This window comes from Numenius arquata, chromosome 12 (genome assembly GCF_964106895.1).
Source record: "Numenius arquata chromosome 12, bNumArq3.hap1.1, whole genome shotgun sequence".
NCBI lineage: Eukaryota > Metazoa > Chordata > Aves > Charadriiformes > Scolopacidae > Numenius > Numenius arquata.
The window spans coordinates 23,391,388-23,405,836 of record NC_133587.1 but is presented as its reverse complement, the minus strand read 5'-3'; the positions used below and the strand labels follow the sequence as shown (position 1 = coordinate 23,405,836).

Genomic DNA, 14,449 nt, shown 5'->3' with positions numbered 1-14,449 from the left:
TCAATTCCTCAGGGAATTATGATGCATATGCAAAGATGGGTACACCGAGTCTGCAGTACAGCATTCTGGTACTCCTCAACGTGGGAACATCTGGCTCTGCAAGCTCAACTTTCCAACTTTCCTCGCTTCCTTGTTCAGGAGCTCCAGATGTGCAGATAGAAAAAAACATTCTTATTTAGGCAGGAGAAGTGTAACGTCTTATGGTTCTGCAGTATACAACATCTCAGCGTTTCCAAAGCTACCAGAGGCAACAAGTACAATTACAGTGGGGAAAAAGAAGAGAAATATGAAGAAAGATTGGTGTTTGGGGAAGGACTGTTATCGATGACCTGCTGAGAGAGGCTGAAAAAAGTAAAGCATACTGAGGTCAGCTTCACCTCAGTGTTTGTATGTTGCTGTGAGCAGACCCCATCACAGCCCAGAAAGTGGGAAGGAAAATCAGAGGATTGCAAAGACGCAATCCAGCGTCTTCCACTTGACAAGGCACAGCCTGAAATTTTAGAAGCGGCGAGGAAGAAAGGCTGCTGGGTTTTGTGTTGAGTCAGCATTGTTCCTCTAGCAATCTCTGCTCCCAGGCAGGAAGTTACACTCAGAGTGTGCAGATTCACCACCTTCTCTCTGAAGTCTGAACTCTTCTGGAGAAAAGGGGAAACGAAAATTAAGCGCGAAGGTATCAAGAAATGTAGCAGTGTGCAATGAGGCAAACCTTTACACGCTACTGAATACTCCTCAGCTGCCCACAGAAGTGGATGGGTGAGTCCATCCAGGTTCAACCAGATGCTTCCCTACATAAGTTAAATAATTCATTTTCAAAAAACACTGGTATTAAAATCCGAAAGAATTTTGTGATCATTCAGCCTGTTAGTCTGATATAAGATTTCAACCCAGAATCTCCACATACAGCACAATTGCAGTTTCGAACTGAAAACATTTGAAAAATAATAATAATAAAAAGACACGCTGTAAACCTCGGTAGAAATATTCTAGCCTAAAAAAACCCAGAGAGTGAATAACCTTTCTATTTCTCTAGACAGGCTCAAAACATACTGAAAGAGCAACATAAGGCACTTTCATGCTACATTTTCATGCTACATATCAATTTTTTTTCTCTTTCATTTATCTAAACCACCATGATCAAACATAAGAAATCTTGGCAGAATCAGAGGATTATGGACATGAATTATTAGTGATCAGTTTAAAATTTCCTTTTCTTTTCTATCCACCACTTATGTTTCATCTTGTTTATCAATAAATTATTTTCCTGGTTTTTAAAGCAAGACTATTTCAGAAAAGCAAGATCTCAATTCCTGTGTGAACGTATATTTATGCAACATAGAGCCTAAAACCTCCCCTAAGCAGTGGCATCTACTCAGGAGACAAAATTGGGGATCACAAGAGCAACAGGGCGGTTTTAAGGCAGCTGAGGGATCCCGAGGACTAGCAGCCCGCAGCAGAGAATGGCTAAAAGAATTGGTGATGGATCAGAACACATTAAGTGAGGGCCACAAAGATGATCAGAGAGATGGAGCACCTCCCCTATGAAGAGAGGCCGAGAGAGCTGGGGTTGTTCAGCCTGGAGAAGAGAAGGCTCCGGGGAGACCTTATAGCAGCCTTCCAATATCTGAAGGGAGCCTACAGGAGAGCCGGAGAGGGACTCTTTGTCAGGAAGCGTAGTGACAGGACAAGGGGTAATGGTTTTAAATTGGAAGAGGGGAGATTTAGATTAGATATTAGGAGGAAATTCTTTCCTGTGAAGGTGGTGAGGCACTGGAACAGGTTGCCCAGGGAAGTTGTGGATGCCCCATCCCTGGAGGGGTTCAAGGCCAGGCTGGATGGGGCTTTGAGCAACCTGCTCTAGTGGAGGTGTCCCTGCCCAGGGCAGGGGGGTTGGAACTCGATGATCTTTAAGGTCCCTTCCAACTCTAACCATTCTATTATTCTATGATTCTATGAAATTATATTGCATCTATATGAAAGTGAGCAATTTCCAAGAAGCTCCACTGCTTTCTTTTTAGTCAAATAGAGCAACACGGATAATTTCCCTGGCCCAATCTTCAAAACTTTTTTTACGCAGTCGGTCACTTGTCAGGAACATCACAGCTTGGCAACGGGAAGAGGACATAATGCCAGATCCCCAGATGGTGTTCGGTAAAACCGTTACACAAGAACTCAGTCCAGGGAAGATGGAAATAACATGAGGGTATAGAAAGAGAATACTAGTTTGGAATCTACTCTCAAATTTTTTTGAAATTGTATCATCAGTTTTGTCACGAGTACGACCAAAGGAATGACAACGGTAAAAGCCTGGGACTGGACTCTGTATTCAGTGCAATAAACCAGTTGCCGTCACTGAAAGGTACTAACCCCACCAAAACAGAAACAAAACCAGAAATCCTGCATTTTATAATGAAAAGTCCCTAGATAAAAGCCTTCCATTTAATCTTATATTAATTAGATATTGTTTAAAGTATTCAAGCTTAAAAATTTCTCTACATTCCATTGAAAAATTCCTATCAGAGTTTGTGTATAAAGTATCAGTGCTGGATTGGGAGGAGGGGACACAGCCGGGACAGCTGACCCCAGCGGACCAAAGGGATATCCCATACCATAGGGTGTCATGCTCAGTATATAAAGCCGGGGGAAGAAGGAAGGGGGGGGACATTCGGAGTGCTGGCATTATGTGTGAGGGAGCCCTGCTTTCCTGGAGATGGCTGAGCACCTGCCTGCCCATGGGAAGCAGGGAATGAATTCCTTGTTCTGCTTTGCTTGTGTGCATGGCTTTTGCTTTACCTATTAAACTGTCTTTATCTCATCTCAACCCATGAGTTTTCTCAGTTTTATTCTTCTGATTCTCTCCCCCATCCCACCATGGGGAGAGTGAGAGAGCGGCTGCGTGGTGCTCAGTTGCCAGCTGGGGTTAAACCACGACACGCTCTTCAGCTGCAAAGACCTACCTGGTAATTATGACAAAGCACCGGAAACAAGACAACCCCTCTAGTCCCACATTGGCACGTACGCATGTGATGAAACGTTATCCGGCAGAATCACTGGGAGGGCAGATACTGCCTGAAGGTTGCGTGGGGCCCCAATGCAGGACTGAACTTCTTTTGGGAGGAGAATGCACCTATTTGTTGTTCGCACGACAGGCAGTGCGGGGAGGCCAGGCCTCCAGGCAGGGCATCCCCACATCTCACCCTCCCTTTCACACACTTTTCTAGTTGGCACCACTTCTCCATCTGTTTGAAACGATGCCATCCTATACGTCATTCATCAGTCAGTCATGTTTCTGGAACATAAGGCACATCAGGTGGTGTGAAGAACCATTAGAAGTGCTAGTCCTTGAAGAGACGTGCTCAAACAACTGGGCATTAAAAACATATGAAGTAGGAGTAGGAACAGAGGCAAGGAAACAACTGGGAGAAAGGAAGCAGAGCCAGAGAAAAGTTCCAGGGCAAACTTCTCCATCTTACCTACACGTGTGTGGCATGCAGGTTTACTATGTTTTTACTAAATCAAGCGTTTTACTAAATCACTCAGCTGATATTTTTGTCTTGGTTTTAAGCAGACAATCCCTGGACAGATTCAGGAAAATATGGTCAATATCTTACCCGACCACAACTTTGGGTGGAATGTCCCCACGGTTGCATCATCTCCTTTTTAACTTTACCCTGTTACAGAGTCTTCTATAGACAAGACTATAAAATGAGAAAACCATTTAAAAAGTCAAAGTGAGTTACAGTTTATTTCATGGAACAAAACCTGAAACCACAAAACAAAACCTTGCAAACCTTTGTATGCAAGTGAGGAATCATGCATGATTTGCACGTCACAAGATTTACAAAAATTAAGGATATAAACTCCACATTGGAGAATCTAAGATTTCCATAAATAGTAACAGACCTAGCCATTTCAGAAAGGGAATAAAATCAGTAGCAACTAATAAATCAGTAAAGCTATATTGTTCTTGACTTCCAGCACACACCCCACAGACCTATGCTACTTATTGAGAGGCTGCAGGAGAGCAGCACCAACAGGCGATCACCAGCAGAGCCATCCAGTGCTCCTATAAACCTCCAGAACAGGCACGGAGCATGTTCCTCCCTCTCCTCAGTATCTGTCGTCCTGGTCAGAAGGAAGTTTGCCAGGACCTTTATTACCTCTCCCAGACAAACCCACTTGTGTCCAGCCAGAGCACTGGGAGTTAACACTAACCACACTTTTCCATTCCAGAGGTCTGCCCCCAGATTCTATCTGATTACATCCTAGAACACATAAACTACAAGAACTACATACTTGGCTCTCTATGTTGCATGAAATTGTGGGAACTGAAATTATATCTGAAATAAAAGGATTTTTCCCCCACATGGTTCAAAGAGGATGTGCCTAAATACAGAGCAACTACGCCTGTAGTTAAGTCCCTAGGAATACTTCAAAGATGGTAGAATTGGAGAGATGTTTGCTGGAGAGTTGGGCAGAGAAATTCAGAAACCTGATGAAATTCAACAAGGCCAAGTGTAGGGTGCTGCACCAGGACAGTTTGGGGGCTGACCTGCTGGAGAGCAGCTCTGAGGAAAAAGACCTGGGAGTCCTGGTGGACAACAGGATGCCCATGAGCCAGCAACGTGCCCTTGTGGCCAAGAAGGCCAATGGCATCCTGGGGTGCATCAGGAAGAATGTGGCCAGCAGGTCGAGGGAGGCCATCCTCCCCCTCTGCTCTGCCCTGGTGAGGCCCCATCTGGAGCACTGTGTCCAGTTCTGGGCTCCCTAGTTCAAGAAGGACAGGCAACTGCTGGAGAGGGCACAGCAGAGGGCTACAAAGATGATGAGGGGCCTGGAACATCTTTCTTATGAGGAGAGGCTGAGGGACTTGGGTCTTTTTAGTCTGGAGAAGAGAAGACTGAGGGGGGGATCTGATCAACACCTATAAATACTTAAGAGGTGGGTATCAAGAGGATGGGGCCAGTCTTTTTTCAGTGGTGCCCAGGGACAGGACAAGAGGAAATGGGCACAAACTTGAACATAAGAAGTTCCACCTAAACATGAGGAGGAACTTCTTTACTTTGAGGGTGGCAGAGCCCTGGAACGGGCTGTCCAGGGAGGTGGTGGAGTCTCCTTCTCTGAAGACATTCAAAACCCACCTGGACATGTTCCTGTGCAACCTGCTGTAGGTGGACCTGCTTTGGCAGGGGGTTGGACTAGATGATCTCCAGAGGTCCCTTCCAACCCCATATCATTCTGTGATTCTCCCAAAATAGCTTGGAGAATCTGTACATTAGCATGGTTTGAAATAAAGCTGGTGCAGAAACTACAAATCTTGGGAGCCTTCTTAAGTGGATCTATCTACATTTTACTTCCTTTATTGCATCCATTTCTATTGTTTCACTTAGTAATCTCTTTTTATAAGACCCACACTCACCAGTGTGACCCACACTCACTCATCAAATCATGAGATCTGAAATCTCTCACACATTATACAATGGTTACACAATAAAGTAACTGCTGCACATAACATTATGCACACACTGAACCTACAGTATTTGCACATGAGAAAGTAGCTTTGGCTTAATTCTAATTGCATAATTTTATTAAAACAAGGCACATTTTATTTTATTACATTTTATATTACATATTACATTACATTTCATTTTATTACATTACAGTGCTGCATGTTCATTCTGTTCTATGTTGGTCACAAGATCCTTTGTGTCACTAGTTCCAGGAACTGCGTCGCTATTAAAATACAAATTGTTCTCAAAGCTGTCATTTGATGACAAGCGATTCTTTCTTCTTTTGTAGAAGAAATAGCCTGCAAGGCCACTTCCAACTAGGATGAGGATGACAACAATAACTACAACTCCTGTTTTACCATGGTTCAGAGTAGGAGCCTTCTCGTCCTTGGTCATTGCTGAAAACAAATACAAAGAAATCAGGAGGATGCTACATATCCTTTAACTGATTACTGGAAAGAGTTTTTTTAGAAAGCACGATATTTTAAGCTGAAGTGTTCCATTTGTTTCAAAAGAATGAGAGACAAAGGTAGCAAGATTAAGTTAATTTATTTTAAAACCCTAACGTTGCATGTTATACTACAAATTACTGGGTTTGGATGTATGGAGTATGTTGTATTCTACTAGGAAATAATATGCTCCTAGGAAACAGATATGGTACTTAGGTATATCAGAAAATGCAAGGGACATAATACTGAATATGATTTGTTCTGTTTATGATCTTGCACGGGAACTAGTTTTTGTACACTTGAAAGACAATATTCTTACCCTTGGTAGGCATTTCAGCTGGTGGCATTTCAGCTGACGGTGGCATTTCAGTTGCTGGCATTTCAAAACATTGAAAAAGAATTATGTTATTATATTATTCTGTTATTTATTTCTATATTATTTCTTATTTATTTCTGTATTTGGAACATACTGAAAACCATATTCAGGGAAATATATGGTAACAAATATCACTAAATACTGAAAACACTTGGGTTTAGTCCATACAAAGACATATACAGCTATCAGAAGGCATAGCACAATGGTGTATGTACTCTAGTCTCATATGTAGGTATTTACATAAACTAACAGAAAAGAGGAAACATCAAAGAGCTCCACAGAGACAGATCCTGACATCAGTGTAAAACCACAAGAAAATCTACACAACATCTTCAGGACAGAGATGATCAAACATAATCCTCAATATAATCACAAATTCTTGCAGTATTTGTTATCCTATATAAACATCGCAAGTGTAATGAATTTGGTCTGTCGGAAGACTTTAATGGCCTGCCTACACAGACAATTGAAATCACTCGTCAATTCCAGAGTGTCTAGCACGTCACATCCAAACTAAAATGTTTGTAGCTCATTTTAAATTTAGTGTATGGACCACATAATCTGGCTTGCTGGGAAAACTGGGCCATTGTGTAAGATGAGGATCCACACTTTGCCACGTGGAGCTAAAATCAGTCTGTAACTAACTCTTGAATCAATGCAACACGTTTCATTCTGAAAGAGGTGAGCCCAAGAAGTTTAATTGTTTTACCAGTCTCCTCACTTACATTGCCTGATTTCATTAATAATCCAACAACCGCAACTTCCAAAGATTTTCCAGAACTCTGCTGGAGTGTCTGTTAGCCCAGCTAGTTTTACACCTAGAGACAAGTATTACCCTATACCTATCTAGCTCTTCAAAGTAAAACCAGACATAATTATTTGGATGTTCCCAAGAGTTTCTATCAAGAAAAGTATCTATTAATGCTGTTTACAATAAAAAGCAACTTGTTACTCGTCTGCACTATACCAGCATACAAATCTATGGAAAACAGGGAATCTGAGCACTTTTAAAGTGCTTGCTGGAAGCATTGCATGTCCTGTCCAGTTCTGGGATCCTCGGTACAAGAGAGATAGAGAGCTACTGGAGGGAGTCCAATGAAGGGCCACTAATACGATGAAGGGACTGGAACCTATCTTACATGAGGAAAGGCTGAGAGCTGGAACTGTTTAGCCTAGAAGAGAAGGTTCTGCGGGGGATCTTATCTATGCATACAAATATCTGAAAGGAGGGTACAAAGAGGATGGAGCCAGGCTCTTCTCAGTGGTGGCAGGATCGGGTGGTGACAGGATCAGGGGCAATGGGCACCAACTGAAACACAGGTGATTTCCTTTAACATCAGGAAACACTTTTTCACTGGGAGGGTGACTGAGCACTGGCACAGGTTGCCCAGGTAGGCTTTAGGGTCTCCAACCTTGGGGGTATTCAAAAGCCATCTGGATATGTTCCTGTGCATCCAGCTTTAGCTGGCCCTGCTTGAGCAGGGGATTGGACAGATGACCTCCAGAAGTCCCTTCCAACCTCAACCGTTCTGTGATTCTGTGAAGATAATGCCACCTTATGTCCAAAAGCATAGTCTCAGAAATGTAACAAGGAATAGGAGGAAATAAATTACATTATGCAAATTTGGAAAATACTCTTCTGGCTGCATTGCTTCATTTGGCTGGGAAATTTTTGGAATATTATAACCTAGACACTTTTTCCTTTTCCTCACCAAAAAAATGTTGACTGACCAAGTTAGGTATAGCACTGATCATGCATATTATGCACATCACTGTTGGGTTTTGGTATGAGATGCCTGCATGCTAAACCTACCTACAAGCAGTTAAGCAAAAAGTATATTTAGCAATATGAATCTGCTACTCATTGGCACTGGCATTTGGCTGTCTCCATGGCATTCCAGCTCAGGAAGCTGAACTGGCTGAAGCTAATCCTAAAAAAGTAACTAGCTTTCATCTGCTTCAGCTCCTTGCAATGGCTCAGTATCAAAACAGCTGAATGCCGGTACCAGCAAAAACAGGTGAGCTGAATGGTCGAAAAGGAAGGGTGGTCATTGATTTTAACACTTGTTACCTATATTTATGACTATTCTGGACAGAGAATGAAAATAAAGTGCCTTTTTGTTTGTTTTTCACAATGTAAAAAGACCGTTGACACCAAATAGTTGGTTATATCTGACAGTTCTGCACTATTTCCTGTAGAAGATACAGTCATCCTTACAAGCATCTGAGTAAGTAAGAAAAATTTTGCGTGAGAGCGAATTTATAGAAACGATAGCAGAATTTCTCTCACTTCCAGTCTTACAGAGGCAGTGGGCATATTTCAGCTACTACACGCATTTCATTCTTCTCAGTAAACATTAGTAAGAGATTTCGATATTGCAACACATGCTGGAAGAAATGATTACGATGATTTTTAGGAGCACGTATGCACTTTATGTCCTTATTGTCAAATTTACGCATTCAGTTATTTCAGGACACCTCCAGTTTAGCACATCCTGGCCATGTTATTTGCTTTGCTTTTCATTCATTCACCTTCTCAAAGCAGGAGAACGCAGAGACAAAAGGTCCAAAACTGTTCATCCATTCACAATTCATAAATACTCAACTCACAGAAACACTACTTCATGCTCAGAGAATGCATACATATGAGACTTCCAAAGGGAAATAAGCAAAGGGTATTCCCCAGGCTGAGCAGAAGGGATACCCTAAGGAACATATTTTCAAATAGATGAGAGAAATCTGTGTGTGCAAAGCACAGGACTAACCGTTATTGATACAGAATGTGCAAACTTGTTAAGCGTATACACTAGGTACAGCTAAGATAGGAACACAGTCTTTTTAAAACAATTCTGAAGGGACTTGGACACTGGCCAGCACTTCTACTTTCTGACAAGAGTTATTTTTTTCTTTTTGTTGGCATGTAAATGTGTATCCCTTGGCATTTATAAAACCCGAAAACACCCAGCTAAAATGCACTGTGTGTAACGACCATCCACTAATACTAGCGCACGAGACGCTTACTCCATACATTAAAAAAATTCATAAATGTAGCACTTACTTTTTGGCTTTTTACAAACATAGCCTTTGTACGAAGAGCAATAGATATTATTCCAGTACCCACTGTTTGCATACATTTCAACGCAGTGCTCGTTTTGCTGAGGGGAAGGTTCTCCTACATTCCAGTTGACAAAATTCACTGCAGTGTTGTCTAGCCACAGCCATTCTCCTAGTTGGAAAAACATTGGATATGGAAAAATAAGATAGTATTCATTTCCATCTTGACACTTGCTCCACATTTACTGCCTTCCTGAGAAATCTACTTGTGGCCACTCTTGGAGACAGGCCACTAGACTAGTTAGATTTTTGCTCTGACACATCATGTTGCCCTTAAGTTTTTATACAGATGACACAACATGACGTTTTAGGAAATGGCAGGCTAATCTGGCTTATGATGTTACAAAGGTAAGAAAGTTTAAAGAACTATCTCCCACAATTTACTGCAATGGCGCAGTGTCAATTATTTATTCAGTCTACAGAAATTACTGCTGTCAAACGTAATTTATCTTCATCAGAATGCCCTTTATTCCAGTAATTTGTACAGAGGTTTTGTATTACTCTTTTCAAAGCCCTCACTGAAGTCTTTCAAAGTTCAATTTTCTTCCATTTGTTTTTCAGTTTCTGCTCCATCCCACTGACTTTACGAACACAATTTTCCTTTTTAAAGATCTGCTCAAAAATCTTGTTATCACTGTTGTCCAGCTATGCTGGGATTTCTATCTCTTCCTTCCTGTTCCTTTTTTCCTTTCTTTCTTTTAATAGTGTTTTTTGTTTAGAATAAATGTGCCTCTTGTGACTCTTAAGTTGTACTCAAACAAGTCTTAGACTAAGCATGAAAGCTATGTTTTGTTTTCTTATAAGATTCTTCACATTTTGTTCATGTTTTTCTACCCTTCCTCCCCCCCCCCAAATACCTGCCACTCTTTGTGTCAGGGAAACCACTTTTCCAAAGATATGAAATTTAGGTCACTATCTAGTAATACAATGACGTTTACTTGCTGAAGCAGCCCTTGTGTTTATGATCACTGTAAGAAGTCTATTGTTCTACACCTGCTCTAGAACCACTTTAAACAATATTTCATTTGTCAATTAACCACATGAGTAAGCCTCAGCTTTTCTTTATGTCTTAGGCTTATGAATCATTACTCTCTTCAAATTTTTTCCTCCTCTACTGAAAAGTTTCCCTTTTCCTGGTTAAGATTCAAGTAATGTAATTGAATACTTGTCTTCTCCCCAACTATTTCGCCATTGAAGTGGTTGAGCAGGCAGTTGTTAAAGAACCCCACCCCAAGTCACCTGAACTATTCTGCAGTCCTGCCTCTGACATTGTTATATGGGAGATTTTAGCCTGAATAGCACAAGGCTGAAGCAACCTTTAGGTCTATCATAAAGACAGAAATACCTATGTAATTGAAAACTAACTGTATTAATAATAAAAAATAATAAAAATAAAAAATAATAAATAAAAATATAAAATAAAATAAAAATAATAATAATAAAAAAAACAATAATCATCAAATTTAAGATTTAATTAAAGCAGCCTGTTGCCCATTCTCTCTTACCTTATCTTCCTTAGAGTGAGACAGAAAATAGAAAAACTTGTGTTACACAGTTCCAAAGACTCAAACAATGCCAGCTTCAAAGTGAAGCTGTTCTGAGGGACAGCTGTAACTAAAGATGGGTGATTGGTCATTCCAGGTAATTCTAAAGACTAGAAGTGATGTTAGCCACATTATTTTCTAGCTCAAAAATTGGATTATCTCAATGACAAGCACATCAGTCCAAGGCCTCACACTTTTGAGAAGAACGATTTTACTTTGGCTCAGCTACCAACATGGTCCTGTGTGTACATGCACTTTTGTGCCTTACTTTGTTGTGAATTACTTCTTTTGCTTTAAGATGAACTTTCTGTGCCTGATCTTTCTGTTATATATTACTGGTTATTGCTTGATTACAACTGACCAGATTCCCCTATTATGATAATATATTACCTTTTCTAATTTCATTTTTTTTGTATTACAGAAGTATAATGTGACATTTTCAACACCCGTGTCAAACAGCTTCTGACAATTATTGACCAAACAAAAAGATGTCAAAATCAAAGAAATTACCATCCACATTTCTGTACATTCCTGTCCAAAAAGTTGATGTTTTCCCTTCAAGTGGTTCAATGGTATATGCCAGAAAGTTGGCTTCAGCTGAGTCTTCAACCGACACCAAAGAGGCACCTGGAAGATACAGAGGAAAAAAACCATGTTTCACAGTGGAAAGAATTCTCATTGTCCAGACCAATGTCAGTCTTATTTTTGCCACTGGTTATCTGTGCCAAATTGCAAACAGAGCTGATGTCCGAAACAGAAACTAATTTTGGATAATAATTTATGAAGCACTTTGGCATTGTTACTGATATATTTCCTATCATTTCCATGATATTGCAGTAGCATTTTGTTTGTTTCCTCATGCACTGGGTAACAGCAACATAACTGAACAACAGCTATAGGCAAAATAGGCCAATATGGTACTGAGCATAAACTTCTAGGAATGTGTTACTATTCTAAAAATAGAAAAACAAACAAACAAACAAAACCACTCTAGACAAAATTAAAAGTTTTTAGTAAAAAGTATTTATAACTTCAGTCTGTACACCATGTAACCACGTTAACGATAAAATGTTTTCTGAGTCTTTATATAGTTCATGTATAGCACAGACTTTGCTGACTTTCTGAAGCACAGTCCTCAGTGTAACTTTTTAACCAGGTCTTGTTAATTTTCCTACATTCTCTGTGCAGCCATCAGAGAAAGAAAGATCATGCTGGTCATATGTTGCTCAGATAGTGAAGTACCCTGTAAGTCATCCACATAAAACCCTAGACATTTTGCCATAATGATTCATTCTGTATGATGCTCTAGCAAAGCCAAGAAGTCACAGCATGGAGCCAGCAGACAGAATGAGCTGCACAGCTTTGTATGTAGTGGCATTAAACACTGGTGAAAGCGCATCTTCAGTTCTCTTTAGTTTGGGGTGGGAATCCAGTCAGAAGGTATGGAGTCGTAGCTGTGTTTGGCACTTGACTGTTTTGATTTGGCTGTTGAATTTTTGAAGGTTTTTTTTTTTCGGGAAAGGAAGGCACAGTTACAGAGAACGAAAATATAAAAGTCAGTTGAATCACTGCTGAGCTACTGATAATTCTACTATGAGTTCAGAATCCTACTATGAGTAAGATATAACTGGAAAATGTCCAGCTGCAAGCCAAACCCAGAGTGCAAGCAGGAACAGCAGAATATAAGAGAACATGGAACGTTCCTCTTTTTTCACTGTAGTCTTTATGTTTTTCTAACTGTTCCTCTTTCGCTGCACAGTATCAGATGTTTGGTAACTGTTAAGTTGTGTGATAAAAAGCTTCACCACACATCCACAAGGGAGTACAAAAGGACAATGGCAGATGGGGAACCCTTTCCCTGGCTACTCCCAGGACAATCACAAGAGCTATCAGCCCATTAAAGGCCAACCTCCACAAGCCCAGAGCAGCAAAGAGGCACAATTGCAGGGCAAGAACCCTAATTATGGACTCAGAGGATGGGATATCCTGCTCAGGGCCCTCCTAGGGCTGTTACGGGACAGCTTCAGCCCTGGTGTCCATCCATGAAACCCACCAAGACAAGTCAACTTCAAAGTATATTTCAGACTGAGGGGGGTTACCCCCTAGCGGTATGGGACACGTGATGGGATACAGATAAGCATTTCAAGATTGCACAAGACTTATGATGAGATGTTCAGGGGAGGAACCAAAGGCAGGGAAAGGGATGTTCTTAGATGATTTGGGAGGAATAAGCATGGAAAAATAGAGGGATAAGGGGATAAAAAGGCTGGTCACGCGTAAATAGTTTGCTGGTTAGTATGGTTGTCTGGCCATGCCCTGTGCCTGATCTGCGCAGACAATTGTATCTTCTTATTAAACTCTATTTCTCATTATTTTCATTGGTGAAAGACTCTTCAGTCTGTGTACATGCACGTGCATGGGTGTCTAGGCACCAGCAACTGGAGTGGTGTCCATGGTGCCAGCAACCGGAGCAAGTCCAGATACACAAGTGAGGGTGCAATCACTAGGGAATAGCCAGTCAGCGTAGACAGCAAGTAGGTGAGCCAGGTGTGTGTGTGCACCACCAAGGGTGAGCCCACAAGCTGAGCTGGCTATCAGAGGAACCAGGGGAGTCACAGTCAGCTGCTGGAGGGACCATAAGGGCTGTGGGTCTCTTAGGATGAGACCCACTAGTGTGAGTGCATCTCTAAGGATGCAAGGAGGGAATGGCTACTGAGGGAGCCATTCAGGGAATGGGGAATTCCAGCTAGCTCTGTATGTGTGTGTGTGCCTGTGTGTCTCTCTACTGGTGAGACCATGAGGGATTGACTGCTGGAGGGACCAGTGTGTGTGTGTGTGTGGCAGGGACAGGGTCTGTACCATCAACAGAAGTCAAGCTGGTGGCCGTAGGGGCTCATATTTCCAGGTCCCAGCAACTGAGGACACTGAGATCCATGGGCCAGCTACTGGGCAAACTGAGTGTCTGAGCTTAGCTGCTGGAGGGATCTACATTGGTTTTCTGTATGCATTCCCACTAACAGACCTTTATCCTGATCAACCTGAGAGGGGACTACAATAAGGGTGTTGGTGCAGATTGTGTTCATGTGAGTGCCCTGTGTGTCTGCCCATGTTGATTCTGTGTGGCCAGCCATGAATATATGTATAGATGTGTTGCATGTGTGTGCATGCAGCTACAGGGAACACATGCTCAGCCTTGTCGCTGGTCGGACTTGGAAGCACAGAGCTGTGGCAACCTTGCCTCTGCTGGGCTGCTGGATTCAGCCTGCCCTAACAATAACCATGAAAGATTAAGGGTAATATCAGCGACGTGAAGTCTTAAGTATACTAACATTCAAATTTTAAATTCCACATAATACCATTTTTTTACCACACATGCTGAAACAAATGGTCAGCATATTTTTTCGGGAATTTTAGTTCAACAGAAAAAGGCAATTCTGATGTAACTGCAGATTCCAACAA

General features: G+C 41.4%; 1 protein-coding gene across 3 annotated transcripts in view; it reads right to left on the bottom strand.

Annotated features, from left to right (window-relative positions):
- Positions 1-5,654: 5,654 nt before the first annotated feature.
- Positions 5,655-14,449, bottom strand: part of LOC141471262 (macrophage mannose receptor 1-like) — a 56,807-nt gene continuing 48,012 nt past the window's right edge. For 2 of the 3 annotated variants that reach the window (XM_074157695.1, XM_074157696.1), the window contains 4 exons: positions 11,501-11,617; positions 9,391-9,558; positions 6,276-6,329; positions 5,655-5,905 (listed from right to left, as the gene is read on the bottom strand). In XM_074157695.1, coding sequence (XP_074013796.1) covers positions 5,655-5,905; positions 6,276-6,329; positions 9,391-9,558; positions 11,501-11,617 — 590 coding nt within the window. Of the gene's footprint in view, positions 5,906-6,275; positions 6,330-9,384; positions 9,559-11,500; positions 11,618-14,449 lie in introns of all 3 variants that reach the window. The other variant, XM_074157693.1, reaches the window with a different exon arrangement.